General features: G+C 43.7%; 1 protein-coding gene across 1 annotated transcript in view; it reads left to right on the top strand.

Moving 5' to 3' along the window:
* prkcab (protein kinase C, alpha, b) overlaps positions 1 to 27,164 on the top strand; it is a gene marked incomplete at both ends in the record, with an annotated part of 82,196 nt that extends 55,032 nt beyond the window's left edge. Inside the window, 15 exon segments of the mRNA XM_079281918.1 lie at positions 4,052 to 4,163; positions 6,052 to 6,180; positions 13,244 to 13,400; positions 13,543 to 13,677; positions 15,056 to 15,149; positions 16,221 to 16,250; positions 18,669 to 18,809; positions 18,971 to 19,144; positions 19,765 to 19,856; positions 20,230 to 20,292; positions 21,156 to 21,294; positions 22,769 to 22,849; positions 23,724 to 23,831; positions 24,933 to 25,073; positions 27,000 to 27,164. Of these exon segments, the coding sequence (XP_079138044.1) occupies positions 4,052 to 4,163; positions 6,052 to 6,180; positions 13,244 to 13,400; positions 13,543 to 13,677; positions 15,056 to 15,149; positions 16,221 to 16,250; positions 18,669 to 18,809; positions 18,971 to 19,144; positions 19,765 to 19,856; positions 20,230 to 20,292; positions 21,156 to 21,294; positions 22,769 to 22,849; positions 23,724 to 23,831; positions 24,933 to 25,073; positions 27,000 to 27,164 (1,761 nt within the window).
* Between the last annotated feature and the right edge of the window lie 351 nt (positions 27,165 to 27,515).

The raw sequence follows: 27,515 nt of genomic DNA, 5'->3' as shown, positions 1-27,515 counted from the left end.
TGAACCTGCATGCAGTGTCTGACGGTCACAGAACTGAATGGCAGCATCAACCAGAGTCCTCGGCGGCGTCCGACGGTCGCGGACGTTCTCGGCCGCGCAGGCCGGAGTCCCGCCGGCACCCCGATGTGCATGCACCCCGACGTGCATATTGCGAGGGCCCGCCCATCGCTGCTCGCAGCTTTAATTATAGTTGCAGTTCGTTTGCCTTTCATGACGAACGTGCACACGCTTAATTGCATTAAGGCCGCAGAGTGATTTGCTCTCGACTGCTTTTCCTCATCCTGCTCCATTGATTGTTTTCTCTCCGCTGACTCTCAATCTATCACGTCATTTTCTCTAACCCATTTTCACCATAGCAACAGTAGTTGTTCACTTTGCGTTGAGTGCGTTGAGCTTAAATACTTGTGCAGGGGAAATGAGCCGTGTTCTGGGCGTGGTCCCGTTCCTGAACTAAGTTTATGAAACTAAATTAGAATGCACTTTGGTGAGAAAACGCTGAGCGTAAACACACCTTTTCTTTGTTTCCAAGAACACTCCACGGGGCACCTTCCATACCGATGGTATTTTACTGTCAGCAAAGTCCACTTTCTTTCCATTGTGTCTCTCAACCGAACCACGTCAAATCAACCAAGGATGAAGATCACGACCGAAAAATGCTTTCTCTTACGAAGCATCGCATGGGTACATTACACTTTGTCTTTGTAGCCGTCAACCAAATGTGCACGAAGCGGACGTGAAGGCAGATCTGGAGCCGATTAACCAATTAACCCCAAACATGAGTCCCATCGGCTTCTTCGTCTTATGGCGACGATGCCCAATTAGTAATACGTTAACGTTACCTCTGATGGCACCTGTCAATGCCTGAGTATAATTAGTAAGACCTCTGTTTGACTCATTGTCACTCCGCTCTCCTCATCGACCTCTTCCTCTTCGTCTGCTTGATGTGGCCGCCGTTACGCTCCGAGGAATTCGGCAGCATCAGCATCATCTCGCCTCACTGGAGGCAGCTCCCCTCCTGGTTTCGCCTCAGCAGCTCTGTCTGTTAGTGTGGACGGTCAGTCCGCCAGCATTCCCCCCCAACGATGACTGAGCAAGTCAGTTTTTTTTACATGTGCCACACTCCACTTTTAGATGTATGTGTTTTGCAGATTTGAACGTCTGTGTGCCAGAGTTCAGCTCCATGACTAACCTGTGTTGGATCTCACACGAGTCATTGTCGATTGATGATTGGTGAGTTATGTCTTCGTTCTTCTAACAACAGGCGTAGCCTCAACGACAGCAAAGACTGCATCGGATAAACAAAGCCCTCGAGGGGAAGCTCTGTGTTCTGGTGTGCGTCTAAGCGAACTGGCCGAGACGGAAAGCTCGCACACATTTCACCCGTTACCGGGCGATGTTACCGGGCTCTGTGTGAAGAAACTGGGGGCCACTGTACATATTGAGACCAAGCGACACGATTTCCACGGTGTTAAAGAAAAATGATCAGATTTCTTCTCCGCTGGAAGAAATGAAAAGCGTCTACAACTGTGTATTCGCTTGATTTCACTGTGGCAGCGTGGGCCACGATGAAAGCTGCCAAGAGTGCTGCCTCTTCAACTGTTTGCACATTTAAATATTATGCAGATTCTTTTTTTCTGTTTGATACACAATCAAAACAACGAAAAGGACTTGTGGACAAAAAGTCCATTGAATTTAAATACAGGAGAGCTATAGGGGAGCACTCATACGTGTTTATTTCTTCAAGGAGAGAGATTATTTTAGGTCAGTTTTGTGTGTGTGTGTGTGTGTGAGTGTGTGTCTGAGCAATTGTTCAGTTCGGGCTGTACCGTGCATGTGCCCTTTTTGTTTTTTTTGCACCAACACAAGGCTCGGAGACGGCCTAAAGGGTGGAATAAATGCACACACACACACACATGCGGAAGCCCAAGGTGCTGAGCAAATTACGTCTTCACACCCGGCCCCGTCCTGCCAATGGCTGCACCGAGTCAAAGTCTCGGGATGACTGTGGGTGGAAAGCATGCCGTTTCAATTTCACCCATGGATCCCAGGAGGAGGGGAGCACAGACAGAGACACAATGACACAGAGTCAAAGGAAGGAAACAGAGAGAGAGAGGTCATCTGAGTCCCTGGTCCCTGCTGTTTACCCAGCAAGTCTCTTTCAAGATAAATTCAAACTTCCCACAATTGAAAGGTTGAAAAGAAAGCAGTTTGGGAGGGAAACCCGGCCGAGAGTCACGACTGAACCATCTGTTTGGTTTTGTTTTTCTCAAGAAAATCCTGCAGGAAAGGCCGGAGGAAAGGAGCAAAATCAAGCTAACTACATGTTAATTCGACTTTTCAGGGACCCTCACACCGCTGACTCATTTCACTGCCAATCACACCATCAACCACCCACTCGCTCCTCTCTCAAACACAGACTTCCCCTCTCCGCCTCCTTCTGTCGTCACGTTGTTATGCTTGTGAGGGAAAAAAAGGCACTTTTCCCCAACGTGTGCCCACTTACTCAGTCAGTGGCCTGTATAATTACACATGCAGCCGTTCTGACACGTTTCATTGTGATGGAGGCGACGCTGGTGGGGGGGGTTCATCCACCCTCGTTTGTTGGGCTTTAATTACAGCTATGTCTTGTTTCGTGCTGATTGTAGATATTAGCTAACCTCCGTTATCACAATATTGACTGGAGGATATATGAATCGATTTTCAACAAATTGAATGGCATGACATGTGCTGAATAACACATTACTCTTTTCTTTTTTTTTTGTAATCCGATCCGGTTTCTTGGAAACCTATCAGAGCATCAATCCTCAAATTGCTTATTTATTCAGCCTCGGTGCCAGATGTTCAGGCCAAGATAAACAGTTTCTCAGTTGCGCTGCTGCTGGCGCTGTACGATCACTGTACGGTGTGTGTTTGTGCCTTAATAACACTTGAAAAGTGATGCTGGGAAGGCGTCCAGTAGGACAAGATGGAGAGAACCGACACCAAGCACGAAAAACACTCGAACCGTACACGTTCCCACGCACTGATAACGCGCTGACATCTCCTTTCCATCTGGATATTTCTTTCTTTCTTTCTTTCTTTCTTTGTGTTTCTCAATGCGAAAGTGCGATGACATCGTGAATACGATGCATCACACAGCTAAAAACAACCATACTGAGAAATTGAAGTGAAATACTGTTGTGTGTCTCAATGAGGCAAAACAATCTGCTCTGTTTGGATGCTATTTGCAATCATTCATTCTGTTAATTAAGCAGCAGAGTGATGAACAGATGCTGTAAGAAAGGTCAATTTTTATTCCCTTACATAGAAATGTTGCAAGTTAAAAAATGACATTGAAAATGTGTTTTAGTTCCTCTCAAACCTCAGCCCTCTGACCCTCCTTCTCTAATAGAGAAAAAAAAGAAGCAAACTGCCAGCCTCGCTTACTGTGTCCTCTCTTATAATACTGCAAAAGGTACTGATGACTATTCCAGCTCTGAAACAAAAATGAAGACTCAAGTCCAGGCTTAGCAGAGCAGCGAGCAAAGAGAGTGAGAGTTCACCAAAACAAAAAACAGATAATTTCTAAAGCAAAATTTATTTATCCAAACAGCACCATCACTTCAGTGGAGTAGAGCGACATCGGGCTGACCGACCACACAAAACCACCAACACCTCATGTAAACCTACAACACCATGACAGCACACACACACAGACGAGCATTAGAGACACACACTTCAGAACCATGGACAGTGGACAGGGATCACGGCAGTTTGAACCCTCGACACTGCGGTTCCGAAGCTCTGATAGGTCCACCAAAGGGATTCTTCATTTAACCCTTCACATGCCAACACAAACGGAATGGGCAGGTTTGAGGGGTTTATTTAGTTTAGATGTTGATTTTAATTGATAAAATGGTAAAAGAGCTGATGGCTTTTTAAATCTTATAATTTAGAATACCTCTGTGGATCTAAAGGGCCCTGGCAGTTGAATACATTTACCAACTACTCATACTACTAATGACATTTCATACTATTTCATGGTTTTCCCATCTCTCCGTTTGTTGCCCAGGACCCCAGAAGCAAGCACAAGTTCAAGATCCACACATACGGCAGTCCCACCTTCTGTGACCACTGTGGTTCACTGCTGTACGGACTCATCCACCAAGGGATGAAATGTGACAGTGAGTACACACCCTGTCTACGTGTGTGTGTGTGTGTGTGTGTGTGTGTGTGTGTGTGTGTGTGTGTGTGTGTGTGTGTGTGTGTGGGTGTGTGTGTGGGTGTGTGTGCACCTGTTTCTCATATGCTGCGCTGGTCGGCCCTAATGAGAACAGATGGGAATAGACTGGTACTGAACTACTCTCAGCCACATCTGCAGCCCAGGCAGAATTCACTGTCCTGCCCTGCTGAGTCCTCTCTGCGCTCCCATTCTTTCCACCCACACTCCTCTATCAACTCCTCTTCCTTTGCATGTATGACCCCCAACCTGCACTCATTTTAATTCTCCTTTTCCCCTTACTTCTTCTCTTTCATTTCCCAGTTCTTTTCTCCGTTGTCCCACACCTTCCCCCTCTTTTTCTCTACATCATGCTTTCTCTTAAAATGTCCTTTTCCATTTAGTCCCGCCCCCTTTGTATCCCTCACTTTACCTTCTGTGTGCCCTCCTGACTCCACGTTACCTCCATCCATCACCCTCCTTCTCCCCTCCCCTTACTCTGTCCATCCATCTGTGGGTCTCTGGTGGCGGCCTCGTTGCAGATGGTAATGGGAGCACACCAGAGCAAATTGATGCGGGGAGGCCGTCGCAATTACAAGCTGCTTCCCCATCTCTCGTCTCTCCTTATCTCCTCCCAGCATGTCAGCCTGACAAGCCTGCCTGGTGGTGAGGGAGGAAAGAAGGAGAGAGCAGGAGAAATGGATAGTTGGATGGAAGAGGACAGAAAGAGGGAGGAGGACGGAAAGTAGAGAGGGGAGGAAAGGAGGAGGTTGAGAGAAAGTGAATAAGGGGGAAGAGGAGAACTCATGCTTACTCTCCCTCTCCCCTCTGGTCCCGCATCTGTTCGACTTTGTCGAAGTGTGTGTGTGTGTGTGTGTGCGTGTGTGTGTGTGTGTGTGTGTGTGTGTGTGTGTGTGTGTCTGTGTGTGTGTGTGTGTGTGATAGTGGATAGTGAAGTGATAGTGATAGTGAAGCTGGACTTGATTTGGTTTGCAATCACTATCGTCATCGTCTGTTATTGTCATTGTGGCACTGAATCCATCGTGTTATATGTGTCACCTCCACCAGCAGCAGAAGCTCCTCCCTGCTCCAGTTTCCATTACAGACATATTATTAAAAAAAATATTTAGTTATTGCTCGTGGAGATATTAAAGATTTCAGAGAAAGAAAGTTCACTTTTAAAGAAGATAAAATGTTTGCAGAATAAGGTACGACAATGAGTCCTTGCATCTGATTGGCTAATTCCGTATAATTCATCATGTGATCACTTGTCAGGTGCTCTAAACCGTTACTTACAAGTAGCTTGATTTTATTTAATATTTTATTTAAATAAAACTTAAATACACTTTTTTAATAAATGTGCAAAAGCGCAAATTAAATGAATTGATCATTCGGTTTAAGTTCATGTTTACTGAGTACAAAACCCCAACTCCCTGGGTTGTTGGTGTTTTAAAATATTCATTAATTGTATTCATCTTTTGTTCATTATTTTTTGGGGAATTCAAGGCAAAGCTCCTTGTAAAATGTTTTCCTGTGCTCACTCTGCTGTCATTGAGATCTCTGTAGAATACGGTTAATTCAACTTTCTTCTCCCGCCCCATCACACAACACACAACTATACTTTTGCACATTTTCTACCAGAGGCAGAGCTGTTTCCATGCAAAAGTGCATCACAAATTGCATTTTTAAAAGTTTAAATTCAGCGTAATGTGTAATCTAACCTTTTATATGCATGATTCACCCTGAAATGCACGGAGTTATAGAAAGCGCTGCTTTTCTCTGTTCTGACGAGATCCTAAAAAGAGTCCCGTACAGATACACTCGACACACCTCTACATTCTGTCTCTTTCCAGCCTGTGACATGAACGTGCACAACCAGTGTGTGGTCAACGTGCCAAGCCTGTGTGGGACGGACCACACAGAGCGTCGGGGTCGCCTCTTCCTCAAGATCGAGGTCAGCTTGGACCGGCTACACGTCACAGGTCGGTCTCGTTCTTTATCAGCATGCAGTGTTGTGTTGTACAGTCCTTCAGTCAGTCTCAGAGCAAGAGGTTCCCTCGTCTGTGAGTGATGTTCAGACCATTGAAATCCATCTCGACAGTAATATTTATTACTTTGGGCTTCAAAGAGTGGATTCGACTTCTGTTCATGAACTATTCAGAAAAACTGTGTTTATTCTGCCCGTAGCCAGACACTTGCTTTAAGTGGTCACTCGCTCATTCACTCAGGGACACTGAGAGGATGCTGAGGATGCTTTTCTCTGTCAACTGACTTAAACTGCACCAGATGTCACTTTTTGAGCTAATCCAGCTTTCATTTCCAAATCAACCAAATCCCCGGGACCAGCGCAGGCCTGTGAGGTGATTTTTGGGTAGTGGCAGCAGTGGGGTGTATTTTCAACGTCTCTAAATTATCCTGTCAGTCAACAGCAGCGCCTGGAGTGGACAACTCTCCGGTGTGAAACCCCCGTTGGCAGGGAGAGAGATGACTGCCGGCTCACTTCTCTGTTGCACAAACATGGCGAGACAGCAGTGGTCAGGGAACATTACCAGAGCTGAGGCCAATAAAGTGTTTTTAACTCAGCGGGGATCAAACAGGAATAACCGCCGGCTACAGCCGGGTCAGAATGTGATCGACTTGGAAATATATTGCTTTCATAAAAATGTGTTTGTTTGATTATAGACACCCAGATGGAAATCAATAAGCAGGGAAAGGACTCTCACAGTCAGCTTACAGCATTTGTTGACTCTGTTTTTCAGTTTTATGTATTTTTTATTCATAAAACATCCAGCTCTCTTACTGCTGAGGAGTGTCCGATCTCGCTGTCAGTCACATGTCCTGTTTCATGTCCTTGTTGTGAAGTGACGGCCACCGTCGGCGAGAACGAGGAAACGAGGCCTAATGTGACGGCGGCGGTCTCGTCGGCATGGTTACCTCAGTCCTTTCAGATCGGGCTGAATGGACGCAGCTGAAAGTGAACGGAGAGACGTTTGATTGATGTGCGCTCTCGTGTTGATTTGCATGCGTACACACACACACACACACACACACACCAAAACACCCAGCAGCGCTCCAGTGTTTATGAAAGTGTCGCTTCACACTGTGTCAACAGTAAGCTCAGCAGTAGTGCAATACTGATACCAATACTAATATTGACACTGATCATTTCTTAAGTGTGTATGTGATTTTTGAAGACAATGGTAATTTGGAGAAAGACAAAAAGGCGAATCACACGCCACATACCGGCCATTAAAAACACAAGCAAGAATGAGTGCAATTAAATACAAATATTTGTACCACTTAGGGTGAACTAAGGGTTTGAATTCTATTCATGATGACATGACATGCCTCCTTATAGCTTTAAATGATCTAAATTAGATATATAAATTATGAAGAGGTAGTATCAACAGGTGACAAGTTGCACCACGCTACGTTACGCTACGTTTCGTTGCTGACTGTGTGCAGCTGTGCGGTCCTGATGTCACGTTGGTTTCATGAATATTTCAGGGCTAATTTGGAACGAACATGATAGAAATGTCTGGCTCTTAAGCTGCTAAACGCTCCACTGTGTTCACCAGCCTGTTGCCAACTTTGTCTGTCTACTGTTTGGTATATTGTACAGAGATTTCTTTCTCCAGCTGCCTGCTGTTTTTAGTGATCTTGACAAACGTGGTGAGACTGAAGCAGAAAACCAAAACAATGAGCTGAAAGATGCTAAAATGGGTTCATCACTATGAGTGAGTCGCATTATATATACACAGTGATTTGATCCATTGGTAATATAAAGATATAGTGTAGCTTTAAAGGCATAATGAGTAGGATTTCATGTCAAAGTCGCCAGCGGGAGAAAGCCACTTTATCCGACTCATTGTGCGTTTAAGTCTACCGATTCAATTAAAAGGACAGAACATCAGACGTAAACATCTGTGATAGTGAAGGATCAGTTGAGACACGGCATGGGCTGTGATTGACAGAGGAAAGACGATAAAGGGCGATACGGGGAACAGCGCAGGAGGGTTAGACGGCAGTGGAAGTGTATGTTCTGCACTCTCAAATGGCAGCGGTCTGAAGAGTGAAGCCTCAGCTTGTTCTCCGGCTCCCACAGACAAGTGGCGGGCCTTTGAGGTTCACCGCTCCGATGTGAACTTGATTAAATCTTTCCAGCCATGAAAACAGACACATATCCTAAGCTCTCTCTCTCTCTCTCTCCCCCCCCTCTTCCTCTCTGTAACCACCCTCCTCTCCTTCTTCCCTTTATCTCTCCTCTCCATCCCTTCTTCCTACATTGACATTTCCTGTTCTCATCTTCTACCTGTTCCTTCGAGACCGCAGCATGTCTTCCTCCTGCTGCGCTCCTGTCCATTCAGTCCTCCTCCTTCCTTTTCTTCTTCAATGAGACATCAACATCTGTCCTTTTTTTTCTGTCGTCCTCTCTTTTTCCGACCAGCTGAAACCAGTTGGGTGACTGGTCCTTTCCCATCTGGCTCCAATGTTCTTCTTCTTCTACTAGATCCTCGGTCTCTCATCATCTTCATCTATACCTTGTTTGTTCCTCACTCTCTTTTTTTCAGCTAATTACCTCTTTCATCCTCCTCTTTACTCGTCTTCATGATCAACGTCTCATTTAGCGAAAGTGACACAAACAACCTGCGGGCATGAGCCGAGGTTTATTCTGGAGCTTTAAGAAAAGACAAACATGCAAACGACCCTCCATAATCTGCCCACATGCACACACACGTATACACACACACACACACACACACACACACACACACACACACACACACACACACACACACTCACAGGGCATCTGAGGACCGGGATAAGCACACAGCGGTGAGATTTCCCAATGCTGACATGTTCGCCTCAGGTTTGAAGCACAGTGAAGAACAATGACTTTTTATTTTTCTCCTCAACTAACAACAACTGACTCCACCATCAGGCCTGCTGTGCACATAAAGGCTTCATTTTATATATTAGGCTTTTAATTCTAAGAGGCTTTTGTCACGAGGATCACATTTGCTGCATGTGTCTCTGTATGTGATGGGAGCGTGGGCCGTTGTCTGCGTTGTCCGATGCATAAATTGTGATTACGTTGTGTTTTACAATTATTTTATATTTTGTTTTTTATTTGATAAATATAGGTTTAAGCATTTTTAAGGATGTGATTGTGTCAACAACTATAACAGCATGAACAGATCTTGAATGATACAAAACAATCCTATGCATTTGTAATCACATCTTCACATTTATATGAAGATGGAATATTATATTTACTATATATGTCACCACTTAATGTCATTCTCTGTTCGGGGGACGGTTAGGGAACAGTCAATTGCTGACAAATATATTTAAAAAATAATAATAAAAAGATCAATTTCTGCATAAAACAACAATTGTGTATGTATCGAGTCATTATCCTACAGGCCTTTCAATAATTCACTGACAAATGTGCTCAATGAATCTTGAATGAAGGGAGTGTGGGTGGAAATGTACAAAGAACTATAAAGCACCACTCATGTCTCACTTAGTATCAGTGAACATTTCCTTCTTAAGCCAGGCCTTTGTTGAATTTTCCACTTCCTTGAACTGACCACAACCACAAATAGAAACCTTAATATTATTTTCTCCCTCCACTGTGTGTGTGTGTGTGTGTGTGTGTGTGTGTGTGTGTGTGTGTGTGTGTGTGTGTGTGTGTGTGTTCAGATCCCTGACAGTGCACTGCAGGGATCCATCCAGCTTCTGTTTGGCCGTGCAGCTTTCCCCTTCAGATTATCAGACATTAATTGGTTGCACATGGCATTGCTATGCAACAACACATTTGAATTTCAAAGCCTTTTTCATGAGATTACTCTGTCGGCCCACTGCAGCCCCTGCACGCACCCGCCCCGGGATCCAAATGATATGTCATTTTTGTTTTGCTGTGGCATATTTTTTTGTTGTTAAGCAGACATTCAGCTCAGATACAGGAGATACTGTGAGCTTGGATGTGTGTTTTCATAAGAATATCATTTAAAAAAAAGCATCACAGGAAATGGTTAACTGTCTTTGTGCGGTCGCAAGTTTCAGCTCAGCCTTGTTATCTTCAGTTGTTCTGTAAGTGCAGGGAAATAACACTCAGCACTTTGGAGAAATTATCTGAGATATAAGACAATTAATAAGCATTTTGGAGAAGAGAGGACTTGAACTTTGCCATTCATTATCTCCAAACAACAAAGGATCCAGGCTCTAAAAGTCTCCTCTAAGTGCCAGTGCACTTTCTTATTGTGCTGTAGTGTTTGTAAAAAGGCAGAACATTTTCACCCCTGCGTCCTTCAGTGCGCGACGGTTTGCACGAAGGAGGAGACGCATGCTGGTCGTTTTGCTTCTCCCGTGATGCATGTTTGCGTGATGAAAACAGCAGGCTTGTGTTCAGTGATGGTGGGTTAGTGAAGCCTCGGGTTAGGGTTAACACACGCTTGTCTGCTTTTTACCTCTATGTCATGTGTGTTGTACAACAAGAGAGACAAAAACACACATGAGCACCAACATCTCATTTTATTGGTTTCTACCTCATGAGGAGCAGGAGGAGGACACAGAAGGAAAACAGCTCTTGTTGTATCTAAGCAACCACAGACAGTAGAGATGGTCCTTGATCACTGCTGATGATGTTTCATTGTGTGTGCGTGTGTGTGTGTGTGTGTGTGTGTGTGTGTGTGTGTGTGTGTGTGAGGGAGTCGAGCACTAAAACATTAACTGTGTCTGTAACTTGCACACACACAGTCTGTTTATCTGCGCGTGTGTGTGTGTGTGTGTGTGTGTTTGCCCCAATAGTGTGTTTACAGGCGTGTTGAAGTTGCATTGGCATTGTTTGGCGCCAGCGTTGCCATGGAAGCGGCTGATGCCTTTTACGCTGCCACAGCCAGCGGAGGATTTAGATGAGAACGTGGGATGCTGAGATTTACCTTCTGCTCCTCTTACTTCATTTTGCGTGTGTGTGTGTGTGTGTGTGTGTGTGTGTGTGTGTGTGTGTAGGCTTGTGGGCGAGCGAGAGACAGAGAGAGAGAGAGAGAGATCACTGTAGCTGAGATGTTGTATTGGATAAGGAGTGAACAATGAGGTTGAAGCAACACATTCATGAACAAGGTAACAGCGTCTGACTCTGGCTTCTTGTGTCAGATACACAACTCAGTGAGAGACCTACACTGCCCTCTGCTGCATGACACGGGAGGAGCGTGACAAAATGTGACGCTGACAGGAAATATTACAGCAGTACCACTTCATTATCCTGCATGTTTTTTTTTTTACTATATTATGATTTAATTTAAAGCATAATGCTCATATTTTAGTTCACATTTCTGCATAAATAAATGTGTTTCATCTCTTCTTTTCGCTGTCTGGCTCCTGTCTTCACTCAGTGATGAAGATGAAGATTTAAAGATGAAGAAAAGTAGATTTGAGGCATTTCCCCTTAGAAATGGACTTAGATGATTAATTCACAATCTAAATATTTGCTGTTTAGTATTTTCTATCGTTTGACTCATCGATGAATCCACGAATCCTCTTGTTGTTTCTGTTCCATCATTGTTTTTATTCTGCCAGTGAGTTTTCTTTTCATAATTCATAACTTTTTATCCCTGAAAAGCATTTTCTTACTAACCTTACTCTCACACCCAGCGAGGAACAGATGAATGTCAAAATCAGACTAACTCTCACCAACACTGAACTAAACGATCTGTGTAACTCACGCTTCCTTTCTAACGTTTGCTTTGCATTCAGCCGTCCGATGTTTATGGTGTTTTAATGAAGAAGCGAACGAGTCCTTGTGTGAAAGTTCACACTGACTCCATGAAACATTTAGATTACAGCGTTGTCTTTCTCCTCGTTCACTCGGTGTGGGATTGCATTAAAATATGCAGAGTGGGGATGTTGGAGCTGATAAACAGGAGATATTGTGATATCTGGTTTCTGCTCTCTGTCTCTTATAGTTTTGTGGCGTTTTCACTCAAACTTCAGATTGATTTTAGATCTTCTTTCTTTTCTCTTCAGTCGTTGCTTAAATAATGACATTTATTCGCGTGTTCATGTGATGTTGCCAAGTGGGGCAGCGCTGGAGTCGGCCCATTGGCCACGTAGATGCTGTCGCCATGGTGAAAATGGCATACTCATGCCACCCCCCTCTTGTTGCTATGTAACCACACTCCTTTTTTCCATTTGTCAGTTATCACACAGGGAAACGTCTCTCCTCCCTCACATTATCTGCTCACTTGTTGCCTGAACATTAGACAGAGAGCACTGCGAGGAAGAAGAGTGCAGTTTACTTGTTTCACAACAGCATGTGTGAGAAAGTCTTTTAGTGAGAGTGTTGTTTTGCAGTTGTTTGCGTACCCACCGGCGTTATAAACCAGTTGGTGCAGTTTCACAAGTGCATTTTGACAGTATGTTTTGCTTCTCAGCGTATGTGGTGTCTGATTTGATGAGCCATTAGCTGAGTGACTGAGGACAGAAACACAGATCTGTGTCACGGGTCTTTCTGGATAATTGGTTGTTTTGCCTGCTCACCTGTCCCTCAGGTCACATGCAGTACTCTCGTTCCCCACACCTGCCAGTCTCAAACCCTCCACTAGATGCCCTCAGACTCTCTTGCCAGTCCTGGTTACCTCTCTACCTGTACACACCTGTTCCCACTTTCCTAATCAGTTCTGCCTGGCCCCGCCCACCTCCTCACCCGAGTGTCATTCCCTCTTCGTTCCCTTCGTCAAATCATCTCAGGGGAGAGGCCAAAAAAACAACATGACAAACTCATTTTATGTTACCGAGTGGCAGTTGGAAGAATTGATACCAAAGATCATTTTGTTCCATGTACGAAAAATAAGCAGAGGCCAAAAAAATAACAACAATACAGCCGGAGCACATAATGACTCACAACTAAAAGTTTAGGATTGAGGACTTGACTCATGGCCTGAGTGCGAAGACTTGGGACTTACAAAACAATGACTTGGTCCCACACACACACACACACACATGGTAACACTTTCTCCCCCTATCTTCTCTTCCATCTTCTAGTGGGTGAAGCCAGGAACCTGATCCCTATGGATCCAAATGGTCTATCAGATCCTTATGTTAAACTCAAGCTCATCCCCGACCCAAAGAACGAGACCAAACAGAAGACCAGAACCATCCGTTCCTCTCTCAACCCCTGCTGGAACGAGTCCTTCAGCTTGTGAGTTAACGCTCACTTTACGATACAAGGTTACGGAGTGAAAGTAGATCTGAAGGAGACCTTTAATTCAGTCTCCTTACATGTTACCTTTTCTCCTGTGTGTGTGTGTGTGTGTGTGTGTGTGTGTGCGTGTGTTATTCAGTAAGCTCAAAGCATCAGAAAATTACCGCCGGCTGTCCATTGAGGTGTGGGATTGGGACCGAACCACCCGCAACGACTTCATGGGCTCCATGTCGTTTGGAGTGTCCGAGCTCATCAAAGCTCCCAACTGTGGATGGTGGGTTGTCTTTTTTTTTTTTGTCCCTTTCACTTACGAGGGGGAACGTTTCACGTTCTCCGAAACATCAGCTGCTGTCAGGAGGTTGTCCCAGCCAGCCAGCAAAGAAATTAGATTGACATTACATGCTGCTTTCATACAGCGCAGTGCAACCACGCTTTGTAAAACAGTCAAGCCGAGTAAACTGCATGCAAAGTATTGTACCAGTGTAACTACTGGTATTGCTGCAACTGTGATTAAACGAGTCTTCCTTTAATATTCTGGTAGTATATACAGTGCGTGTTGCTCGGATTGGTTTTATAACCTTTATTACGTACAAAGCTTCCCCAAAGTTACCCAGACTGGTTCAACAAAGCATTTCTACCAACTAGCCAGCCAAGACAAAGGATAACTAGAACAGAGCTGTATCAAGGAGATATCAAAAACAGAGTTTCAGCAGTACCACTCCAGGCACTGACGGGAGGGCGTGGCAGGCCTGAAACACAGAGAGAGAGACGGCTCATTTCCAAAAAGAGGCCAAAAGGAAAGAGTGGGTGTACAAAGATAATGAATGAATATCAAACACGAGTCCTGTGGATTCATTGCATTGTAAACTCTTCATTGCAAGCTCAGACCTGGCTGTGTGTTCTTATTGTACTATAAATACAGCTCAGTAAAGGTGTCTATTCACATTCATGTAAAAGGTCTTTAAAGGACTTTTAACACAGCTAACAATTGGTCCTTTAACAGAAACAGGAATGACATAACGGTAAGTAAAGGTGGTTGCTGCAGTCGGCCATGGTGTTAACGTGATACTACACTGGCCACCGACCAACCGACGTCACTGTTTCACAGCAGCACACCGCGCGCAGACATAAATGCCGCCGACTCCATTCATGTGAAGAAAAAGCACCCGTCGGCGTCATTTCCTCGGCTCTCTGTCTTTGTCTGCCTGCTTTGTCTCTTAAGTGATAAACACACGCTGACGCCACGCCGCCATGTTAGCATACCCGCCGCCAGCTAGCCCAAACCCAGCCTGATTGACTGCTGCTTTGTGCACAGTCACAGAGCTTCAGGAAATAGCTGTGCATACAAATGTAGCTCTGCTCCTGTGTGTGTGTGTGTGTGTGTGTTTGTCTGCTGTATATTCGAGATCATTAGACAAGTGGCCAGAGGATGTGTACATTAGAGATGGAGCCTAGTTGGCTCTGCTGATGGAGAGCAGACCTGCAAAACACTCAAAAGGAGAGGAGATGATTGAAGTGGTGCAGAGATGTGAAGTTGTTTCGCTGTGTGGGTGAACCGGGGGAAGAGATGCACAGATGATGTATTCAATGGAAAGTAGATCAAATATCGATTCACTTTTCTCCATCTTTTTTTTGTTTGTTGCCTCCATCAGGTACAAGTTGCTGAACCAGGAGGAGGGAGAGTATTACAATGTTCCCATCCCCGAGATGGACGACGTCAACCTGGAGCTCAGGCAGAAGTTTGAGGTGAGGTCAACCGAGATCGTACCGTTCAATAAAACCACGATGCTTCTTCCCTTCTCTCGCTACGGTAAACTGCCGCTGTTGCTCAACATTTCATCTTTTTTATTTTTCATTTGAGCAGTTTGGTCTTATTTTTCCGACCACATTTATTTTTACTGTACAAGTTCATTGCTGTTGAATTGTTTGTAGTTGTAAGTGCACACTTATTGTGTTCTCTGCTGATGATAATGTGAGGCATGAATGTAAATAATGTAATAAAAGTTAATACAGTGTTTCATGTCGTAACATTTTCTTCCAAGCAGGTTTTTTGAGACTTTGTTGTTGTTTCACTTCAAAATGAATAACTGCCTGAAAAATGACATTCAAAACTCGAAAACACTATTGTTTGCTTTGAAAATGTTTGGCAGCATTGTATTGTTTGAAGTCAAGCAAAAAAAACTATGTCAAAACACTGGCGTGGGCTTTAATTGTGACCTAATCGAAGGAAACCTCCAGTGCAGCTAACGCTTGCTCTCTAGTGGCCGCTCCGTCTACTGCAGCGAGGTTTCTGTTCCAGCAACACATTCAAACAACTGTGCTTTAAATAAAGCTCACAACCTCTTCACGTCCATCTCACTATCATGCCGTATAGAAGCTGGCTGATATATTAACCATTGCAATACAAACAAGAGCACAGACGTTTTGGTTCCAACTGAGACAGGTTCGCCTTACAGCAGCCCTCAAGACTCCGAGTCTCCTCGGTTATTATTTTCCGTTTCTCTCCATGATGTGCAACGCTGACCTCGACTTTCCTCCGAGGCGATAGCGGTGTCACACAGCTGTGCGGTTGCTGTGGAAACTGGGTCGAGATGCAGACATTGCGGCCAGATGTGACAGAAAAGGATGCACTCTGTTTCCTACTGATGGCTGCGATCGTTTTATTGTTAACGGATGAATAGTAATGACTCATCAAATCTCTCCACATTCATATTCTGTCACTTTCTTTTCCCAGCACACACACACACACACACACACACACACACACACACGCTAACCTTTGACTGCACTAATACGTGAGTTTCTTCTTTCTTCTAGACCTGCCAGTTAAATATCCACGATCTCAAGGTAGCTCTTCTGCCTGCTCCGTCTCTATTTCTGCATCACGCTCACTTTACTTACCGTGTTGGGATTGTTTGTGGATCTCTGCTGGGCTTCCACAAATGAATCCGATTTACTAACAAAAGCTCTCAATGACATAAAGTTGAACCAGATTGCTGTCGTACACACATTTCTCTAACTCCTCTCACACGCGTAGACACTAACGCTCTCCTCCTTTCCATCTCACGCTTAATAACGCACCTCAACACGCAATTAAAAGGAGGTTACAAAGGAACATTTCAGTCAAAGATTTTGAGGATTTTGAAGCAGCATCTGCTGCAACGGTCAGTATCAGCAAAGTCTGATTTGAAGCAAGGAAAACAGCTGGTGTTCCTCCAGCTCAAAAACAAATAGCAGCTTTTACATACCTGCTCCCTACCCTACACACAAACACCACGCAGCATTGCTAGTAAACGTGTGCGCCAGTCAGGCCTCTGTTGGTGTCGTCATCTTTACCACGTTCAGTGTGCTGTCATTGGCCAAGAGAGCATGAACACCCGCTCCTCATTGGCTGAGAGTGTGGTCCACAGTCCTCCCTCTACTAGTCCGACTTCGGTCTGGACTATAGAAGGCAGGAAGCATGGTTGGACACTTGTGCACTGTAAATGTGTGAATGAAAGCACACACACACACACACACAGGCAGGTTCTTGCTGTTCTTGGTGTGCATGCCAAATCCCTCCACACGATGGCAGTGTTTTTATATTCTAAGACTGTTGTGTGGCTGCACTTTGTGTTTGATTCAACTTTGTGTGGCCACTCTGACATAACTATTCAAACTTTTTGTTGTGTTGACAAAAGTTGATGTGTTGTTTTTTCAGGGGTTGTTCATGATGTGAAATGTTAGATGTGTGCAGTTCATGTAAATGTTTCGTGATGGTAAGGGTGACGAGAACAACTACTGCAGGTTACAGCAATCAAATTAAGCACAGCATCACACCATCATTCAAATGTGTGCTAGTATGTAAACACTTTCCTGTGCAGTGTTGACATGCACAAAAATATCTCTTCCAGCAGCGCTCACGTAGTGTTTATGTCAGAGGTAACCGGCTTTTTGGGGTTGCGATCCCTAAAAATGGCAGTAAAATAAAAAAGTATTTTCCTTTGGAGGGTTTTCAATGCCAGATGAAGAGTATTTTGCTTAAATAAGTAATAATTAAAGAAAAGACAGAAAAGATTATCATGTTTTTAAGTAAGATTTGTTTGGGGGGGTTGGGTTAGGAACTATAATGATGAAGAAAGCCACAACAAACTCAATCTACCTCTTCATAATTTATATATCTTCTGTAACTACAACTGACACACCTTGTTAATGTTTACATTATCCTGCTCTTAATTAGCCTAACCTGGTGTCACACATGTGGTTATTTTGAGCATATTACAACATTGAGCTCAGAGTGGAGAGATGGTCGGTGTGTGTGCACCCGTCGGTCGCCTGTTTTCTCTATCTGACAGAAACAGACAACACGAAGCAGCCATGATGGGAGCTGGCAGAGTCCTATTTGCCCTTTTTCTTCAAAGACGCCTGGCAGGACAGTCATTATAACATCAGGGAACCTTTGCAACGCTGGCGCCCCCTGCTTACTGCCCATCCTGCTGATTATCTGTGAGGATGTCTGGCATGTCAGCGGGGGGGAAAAAACAGCTCGCTATACGTTCTCTCAACATAAAAATAGAAAAAGAGCCGAGATGCTTGATTTCTGCCTTGAATAGAATGCAACATGCGAGAGATGCGTCCATTGTGGCACCTTGTAGCAAATGAGAACATAATGACTGCTAAACAATTACAAGATGTATCATCATGTATTAGAATTTAAATGAACGAGCCAGCATGCAAAATGTCGAAAAAATATTGTGAATGGGATTGAAAATATAAAAGATCACGTAACGTCAATAATACATCCTGTTATACTGCCTTTTACATTTGTATTGCAATAAATATATTTTAGTTCCACTTCATCATTCATTCATGTCATTTTTGGGTTCTTGCATTTTCAACCCATTTAGAGAGATATTTTTACTTTTGCTTTTGTGTTCATTACGTTGTCATTTGTTAATGTTTGTATGATCTCGAGTTAAGCAGCAGAACGACACACAATCCTTCTGTGAGTAATCGCTGACGAGCACGCTTCCTTCCGACTGGGAAAAATGAAGCAACCGCTGATCAAGTCCTGCTTCGTGTGGCAGTCTCTGATCCGCTCTCTGTAAAAGCCAGATGTGAACATCTGCCTCCAGACCAGCTGTTAGACACCAGCATGACAACTGACTAAGCGCTCCATGTCCACTCAATTATTTTTCATGAATATTTGCTTTATTTGTCAATGCTAAACAAAGATAATGAATATACTGTTTGCTTTAATACCATTTTCAACTTTGCACACCGCAGAAAGCCAAGCTGGGCCACGGTAAGAAGGTGATCACGCCGTCAGACCACCGGCGGTTCAGCCTGCCCTCGAGTAACATGGACCGGATCCGACTGAACGACTTCAACTTCCTGGCCCTGCTGGGGAAGGGCAGCTTTGGCAAGGTGGGAGCCCGAGACTGCAGACGCAATATAAAGGCTAAACGATCACTGCAGCGCTTTAAATATGACAAGAAGAACGCCCGATAGTCTGCATTTCTTTGCTGTTCCAAAAGTCCATCATCTCTTAGTTGCATTGTGACCTGCGGTGTCTTCATCACCCGCAGGTGATGCTGGCAGAGATGAAGTCGACAGAGGAGCTGTACGCCATCAAGATCCTGAAGAAAGACGTAGTGATCCAGGACGACGACGTTGAATGTACGATGGTGGAGAAGAGGGTCTTGGCCCAGAGAGACAAACCGCCCTTCCTCACGCTGCTCCACTCCTGCTTCCAGACTGTGGTGTGTGAAAACTTCAGCCAAAGTCATGGCTACTTTTTTTTAAATACGTATGCTTCCTGCACTGCTGCAGAACTGCACAGACACACAATCAAATATCACTTTAATTGAATTAAAGGGTGCTATTGTGCTCCCTCACCAGTCCTTCCACAGCCGTCTCTCTCTCTGACATTTAAAACCGAATGTTTGTCCACGGCTGTATTTGCCTTTTCCTACTTACATTTATTCACTCTCTCTCACCGGTGCCCCTGCAGAGAAGACTGAAGCTGAGGTCACCCTTGAATACGAAGTCTCCAGTATGACGTCGACTTTGTGCGTAGACAGGATGACTCAAGGGGTCTTAAATAAAAATGACATTTGCTGATCAAAGCTGGCTGACTTATAATACAGGTATATGAGGAGACTGCAGCCTGAAAGAACAGATCATGTCAGGCATTCATTTATCTGGAGGCGGTGTTCAGATACATTATATATATATAAATATGTATCAGTTTCTTTTCTAAACATAATTCTGTCTCATGCAGTGCTGGTTTTAGTGTGCACGTACTGTACTTCTCTTTGTGACGCATCCATTAAAGAGCTGCTCTTTGGGCAATAACATCCATTCTTTTTGAAAAATCTAGGATCGGCTGTACTTTGTTATGGAGTACATCAACGGGGGAGACCTTATGTATCATATCCAACGTATGGGCAAATTCAAGGAGCCACAGGCAGTGTAAGGACACTCTATAGTTTATCCACAAGCACCTGTTTTTACAATACTTAAGATATTTACCTGCCAGATAAAGTGGTTTACACTGACCCAGAGTAAGTGCTATAGCTAGTGAAACAGCAGTACTTCTACTACACTGACATCTAAAGCGCTAAACTTCTGGTATTTTCTGTGCAAATGTGTTTTTTTTCATGCTTTTGTTAGATAGTTATAGTAGAGAGATGGGAAATAACAACGTTCATGGTCAGACCACCAACACCTATTCATATTTATTCCTAAGGGCAAGGGATTCTTGTGTTTTGCTTTCTTGTATTCAGAATCACTTTCCTTACAAATTGTTTTCATTTATTCATTTTCTTTTTTTCAATTTCTGCAGGTTTTATGCTGCAGAGATTGCTGTCGGTTTGTTTTTCTTGCACCGAAAGGGAATCATCTACAGGTGGGTGAGTCAGAGAGAAAAAAGTTTTATGTAATGACGCACCACATTCACCTCACATTCACCTCACATTCACCTCACATTCATTCATTGCTGCATGGAAAACTCAACACTGACAGGGTTTTTATATTTTGCATCAGAGGAAAAGAGAAAAATATAATGTTCGTGTTGAAAAGAGCAGAGTTGAGAGTCATTAAAGAAAGACAGCAAAAAAGAAAGAAAAAGTGACGTAAAACAGAGGTAACTATTTTGAGACGGTGTACGGGGAGGAAAACATGAGTGACAAGCTGACGCTCAAGATACGGGGAATTGAAGTAAGACATGATAAAGAAGTTAAGACAAGGATTTGGACAGAGAGACTGACGGGTAAAGCAGACAAAGAACAAGAGGATCAGGAGATAACAGACAAGACAGAATGAAGAAAAGACCTCAGGAAGGAGGCAGACAGAAAAGCTTTCACAGAGACGAAGGTCACCCTGTTCCTCTTGATTACTTCAGCTGAGGACTCGCATCCATTCTGCATGCGTTTGGCATCCTGACACTACTTTGTGACAGATATTGCTGCCAGACGTGGGGAATGAGGAGGCAATGAAAATGAAGACTTGAGACATGAAACACAAGCACAGACAGACGAAAAAAGCACAAAGGGGGGGAGAAAAAAATGATTTGAGGCCAAGAAATGATTGTTTATTAGCCGGCGTGTGGTGTGTGTGTGTGTGTGTGCTGCAGAAAGATAAACTGCTCAGAGAGGCGACGGTGGTGCAGAGCAGCACTTTTTATGTTTGCTCCGACACACAACAAGAATCAAAGTGGTCACAAATCAAAGATGCATGTAAACAAATGCTGGCTACCTGTCTCTGCTGCAGGGACCTGAAGCTCGATAACGTGATGCTGGACTCTGAGGGCCACATCAAAATCGCTGACTTTGGCATGTGTAAGGAGAACATGTATGACGGCATGTCCACCCGCACTTTCTGCGGGACCCCGGACTACATCGCCCCAGAGGTGAGAATGAGAGGACAGCACTGCTTCTTCATTTTAGGCTTTCTTGTCTAACAATAAGAATTGTAGGTAACTGACCAGTCGTTAAGCCCCTCCTCCCGAACAGATATTATCCAATCGTAGTGCAGTATCAACGCACCTCAGGTGTGTCAATCGTACTCTCCTGGTGTTGGAGCAAACAGTTAGCGAGGTCTATCAACATTACTTGAAGCGGGTAACCGGTCAACTTCTAGAAGTAAAGGAAGATTGAAGCGCTCGGCGGTTCCCTGGTGGACAGATGAGTGCGTTAAAGTAGTGAAAGAAAAGGGATAAAGCTCCCAGGACATTAAGAAGAGCTCATCATTTTCAGATTTTAATAAAACATAAGCAAATACAAGCAACGGTTAGGAAAATGATATGTAAGAAAGCAAAGCTGGCAGACCTTTTGTCGTAAAATTGGTAGGTCGACACCTGTGGGAGATGTTTGAAAGATGATTAAGAGTGTGAGAGGAATCAGAAGGAAAGATTCCACTTTGGAAGAAGAGAAGAAGGCAATAGTAAGATCAGGACTAATATCTCCAGGAAAGGATAAAAGCTTTGATGTAAAGTTAAAATAACGAGGAGTTTTTATCATCGATGAAGCTGCTAAGATATTACAGTAAAGTATGGGAAGTGGGAAGAAACCAGGGAAAGACCCATCAAGTCCAACAGCACTGACGTCACATATTGGAAAGAAAAATGGTACTCATCAAGGCAGTATCATAAGCCCATCCTCTTTTTTTGTGGAAAAAAGGGGAAGGAATCATGTTATGAGAAAAATACAAGAGGAAGTTAATGTGGTTGAAATCTTTCCTTTTTTTTCACTTGATATTGAAGATGTTTTAATGAAATCTGTGCTGTTTTTAACCTGGAAAGTTGTTGTTTTTTTCAAATATCTTTCCGGGCAACGTACAACCGAGAAATAAACTTTCCAGGTTACAAACCCACAGCAGTATTTTGTGCTCGATCAGAAAACAGGAGCGAGACGTAAATACATATATCGTGGTTGGGTAAATTGCAACATTGCGAAGTGGATAAATTAGCATTTCTGTCTCTGTGAAAGGCGAGTGCAGCTGTGATTTAGCTCTTTGCGTCTGCATGATTATTATAGTGTGACTGTGTCCGTGTGTGGACTGCGTGTGGGAGGGAGGTGTGGGATGGCAAGTTGGATGGTAGGATAAAGCGCCTTTGTTATGGCAGCTCAGAATAGTCGACTGCACGGTTGACTGGTTCCAGTTTAGGTGATAGAAATGCTACTTTACAGTGCTTTACAGTACTTTACAGACCGTTCACGGTCTCTCTTGATATACTTGCTCTCTGGGGTTCTATGTGACTCTTTGCAGCAGAACCAACGCCACCTTTTATATCACTGAGTCTGTTCATAGCCTCACTTGTTTGATGTGTCCAAATATTTCATAATTCCAAGTTATTAATCTTTTCACATTTTTGTCTCTGTCAGATTATAGCATACCAGCCTTATGCAAAATCAGTGGACTGGTGGGCCTATGGAGTTCTTCTGTATGAAATGCTGGCAGGACAGGTAATGTGTTTTTTAGGTTTTTTTTATTGCATCAGTTGTGGTCTTTAAGTTGAGTTTTTTGTATCATCTCTCAATTAGGACTATACATTTAGTGGTGTATATCAATAAAGCAACAATTTCAATTCGAGCCATTTATCAAGCAAAAGCACAACATTCACGAGTTCCATCACTTCAAATCAGACAATTTAACTGCATCTCTCTATTGTGTGTCACTGTAAATTAAATATGTTTGAGTTTTATCAGACAAAACAAGCAATTTCAAGACGTCGTCTTGAGCTCTGAGAATATCTGTCTCCAAAGTGTGTTTACTAAACAGTTACACAATTAACATACATAAACAGATTAATCAACACAAAAGGTAACACAAATGAACATTGGAAAACTGGTACGTGGTGAATCAATTCATGAATCAATCACTCCATAACAGGAAAGCAACATTTTAGTAAAGCTGTTCATGTTTATCGTGACAGTGCCTGACACTTGCGTACAACCGGCTCTTGGCAACCTGTATCCTTGTGATAAGAAACTACAAAAAAAGTTCTCTTCCTGATTGACCAATGAAATATTGAGACACTCACAGGAAGAGTAAATCCTAAGATTTCCAGTTTCCAGGCAACAGTTTAGAAGAAGATGTTTTTTTCTGACGGAAGAGGAATCACACACAGAAACACTCACACAGATTAAGAGTTACAACATGATTTTGGGGACCAGGACGGTGTGTTGTAATCACACATGAGCTGCAAGTGTAATACATCTATGAGTACAAGCCGGCGATGTTACGAACGGCTGCTTCACGTGCTGATCTTGTCGCCTCGGTATCTTCACAGAACAACCCTCAAGCTGTGACACTGCGTTTGTTTCTCCTCCTCCTCAGCCTCCGTTTGATGGAGAAGATGAGGATGAGCTCTTCCAGTCCATCATGGAGCACAACGTGTCCTACCCCAAGTCCATGTCGAAAGAAGCTGTGTCCATCTGCAAGGGAGTACGTGCTGTTTAAAAGGGACATGCAGTGTTTTAGAAAGTAAAGAAATCAAATCAGAGATTTGTTTACATTCCAGGCAGCAACTGCTTCCCTTTAAACGCTGGCGTGGAATTTAAATCGGGAAGAGATTTGAAACGTAAATCCAATAAGTAATAACTTCAAGTAAAGTTATTGTTGCCTAGTAAGATAACTGCAGGGACTGTTTTTACAGGCAAGATTTAAATGTCAACTGTTGAAAAATCATTGTCATCATGCGCGACGTTGTTGTTGTTGTTGTTGTTGTTGTTGTACAGCATTGCATTTAAAAGGTTGCTGTTTGACAGCTGACTTTCATGCTGCGATACAGTTGATTGAACTTGATTCTTACACCATTCATACCGTCAGAAGGCAACACATGCATCCATGTATTGGTGCACTTGCTGAGTAACAATGTTTCACACAAACAAAATATCTACAGTTCCCATTTGTTTTCACCGTTGTCATTCATTTTACAGGTTGCTCTCTCAACACAGTCGGTAAAGTCGAGCCCTTTATTCGGCAAGGCACCTGCTGGCCTCACACAGTACCCGGGCAGCACTTCATGCGACATCAACACAGGGAATCATGGTTGTCATTGTTATTTACCAACAAGGAAATGAGGTTTCAAAGTTTACACTGCAGAGGAGATTCAATTGAGATTCAGGCACAATCTGATCAAGTCTTTTAATAACGCACCCCGCCTTCATTTATTATGATTGCACACAATCATCTCAGAGCCGGTGACAAAGGAGATAATCCTCACCCTTATTATTTACTTCACATCTCATTTACAAAAAAAAAAAATTGATTCACGATCAAAATTAAAATGGGCTGCTGAATCAGCAATCGAGCTGTGAAAAGGCCGTGTCATTTCCCGCCACTGTTTTGAAGCCGGATGAGTGAAAACAGTAGAGTGTCAGTCTGGCTCTGCAGAATGTTGTTGGAGAAGAAGAGAAGATTAAAAAAAAAAGAAATTGGATTGCCAGCTTCAGAGATACTCACGTTCTCCACCGTTTCTTCTCCTCCGAGCAGCTGACTGCCTCTGTCACACCTTCTAATCGCTCCTCTTCTGTTCGTCGCCAGCTGATGACCAAGCACCCGTCAAAGCGTCTCGGCTGTGGCTCCGAGGGGGAGAGTGACATCAGGGAGCAGGCCTTCTTCAGACGCATCGACTGGGAGCGCCTGGCCAACAGAGAGATACAGCCGCCATTTAAACCCAAAGTGGTGAGTGACGCCACGAGTGTGTGTGAGACGGGGTCAGTCAATCGAGGTATAAATGGGATATGATGTTGATATGTGCGATGATATTATACATTTAGTAGAAAAGTCAGTTGAGAAACTATTCATAGATTACATATTCATACAGTAATGTCTGCTCTTGGCTAATCCAGCAAATGAAATTGATGCAAACATCTAATATTGCCAGAAAGAATCCTGCTAATTTATACTTTTCTTATGTGATTAAAGCATCATAATCACTTCCCTTTGATTAAAACAATCTTACATCTCTTCGGGGGCCAGTGCAAAAAGAAGGAATGATTACATCAAACACGGAAACTATTTCGGTGCACATATGAGTTTGTGAAGTTGACATTTAGGCAACAGGATTATTGGACAGAAAGATCAAAAGAGCACCCGTCGTCGTTCATGTTAATTCATGGCATTTCTTCCTCGCTTTCGACTGGGTATGGTGTCACTTTCATTAATTCAATCTGGCAACACATATCTGTAAGGTGCTTTCATCCGCTGAGCGAGAATGTGATGAGAGCTAAGGCAGGTCTCAAACGTGATCATTTATTCAATCGACTGTTTTCATCAACCTTTAGCTCAACCTTAAAAGCATTCCTACCTCAGCCTCAGGAAGATATGACACACAAGTTCAAAGAAAGACACAGAAAGAGATGATGGATGACGACAGAAGCTTAATTAACAGGTATAACACAATGACCACAAAACGTCCAGTGGTGTGTTTGAGTGTTTTTGAAGGTCTCGTCACGGATTCGACTTCATTTTTACTCCATCTTGTCTCGCTCGAAGATAAAGAGGACTTTACTTCAAGACCGGTCAAGACCACAACTGCGGGGATATCACGAAAGTGTCTTTGCATTATCGGATTTATTTGTGAAAATCATGACTGTGATTGCTCATAGAACCTTACATTTACATCATTTCATCAAGACATTTCTCATGAGTACTTACAAATACGCACATGAACAGTATATATGGCGATGAAAGAGGAACCTTCATTTGTTCTCTGTGGGTGTTTTAATGGGAATGTGGATCTGATTGCCTCAGTGGTTTACATGTTCTACATTTTATCTGAAGTTTTCATGTAGCATGGGACTCACACTGGTCTGGTCCTGGTCATGGTTTCTTGACTACAACATTGGCGTGATTTATTTCCCTCACGCTCCTGTTTAGTTTTCTTTGCAATTCCTGTGATGCTAAAAACCGGCAAATCACCAGAAAAATGTCGCTCTTGAATGCATCACTGTGGAAGAATTGAAACACTTCCTCGGTGAGCCTTTAAGTGTGTATGCATGAATGGGTGTGTAACGTTCATCTTCATCTTCACCCAGTGTGATGTGGGTTTCATGCACCCATCAGAGCTCGAGGCCGATCCCAGCTGCAGACACCAGACACCTGAGCCTCCTGCTGTCACCACACAACACTCTGTTGTGTGGTGACAGAGGGGGGGGGGGGGGAGGGAAACATTGCTATAAGTGGATCCATCCATAGAGGGGGGGGGGGGGGGGCTTTGTGTGGCGTATCACAGTTGTGCGCTCATACACAGTGTCATTAATTAGCCTGAAGGGACTAGCAAACAAAAGATCCATCTTAGGCTTCATGGCTTCTGTGATATTACAGAAAATGCCTCATATGCTGATCCGTCTCCGGAGAAAATGTGCTGCAAACAGCAGGCGCTGAAATCCACTCTCAACCACAGATTTGCTTTTGCTTCGACATTTTCCAGCACCACCTTCCCTCCGGGACCGTTGGGAAGCGTTCTATTAAAAGACTCATGAGGAAATGTCTTTTAAATCACGAGTCCACGGTTCAGTTGCTGCCTTTTTGTCGTTCTTTGACGGTACACAGGTCCAAATACAGGTCGATCCTTTCCACATCTGATATTCTATTTATCTTTTTCAGTGCGGCAAAGGAGCAGAAAACTTCGACAAGTTTTTCACACGTACACAGCCCGTGCTGACCCCTCCCGACCAGCTAGTCATCGCCAACATCGACCAGAGCGAGTTCGCAGGGTTCTCCTACATGAACCCTCAGTTCATCCATCCTTCCCTGCACAGCGTCGTATGAGCGGAGAAACACACGGACTGTCGCTGATTACAGGATCCTTCCAAACGCCGACAAACGATCCCGCTGTCAAAAGACTCAGACCATCCTCAACAGTGTTCTGTCTACTAGCTATCGATATCTGTGCACGGACGTTAGGGGAGCGGTGTTAAAGAAAAAGGACATGGCACTGATATTTTTGCAGAATTTTCCCCCCTAACGTCTCATATTCTTTATTCCGTATCTGTGTTTAATCCAAACCTGCAGCCTTTTATTTTTCTTGTGTATGAATGTGTCTATCAGTTACTTTGTTTTTAGGTATTAAAGAAGCAAGAACTGTTCCTTTCTCATGTTCCCCACCGTACTATACGCAAC

The sequence above is a fragment of the Melanostigma gelatinosum genome, assembly GCF_949748355.1.
Source record: "Melanostigma gelatinosum genome assembly, chromosome: 13".
NCBI lineage: Eukaryota > Metazoa > Chordata > Actinopteri > Perciformes > Zoarcidae > Melanostigma > Melanostigma gelatinosum.
The sequence above is the reverse complement of the archived record's forward strand: the minus strand, read 5'-3'. Positions and strand labels throughout refer to the sequence as shown.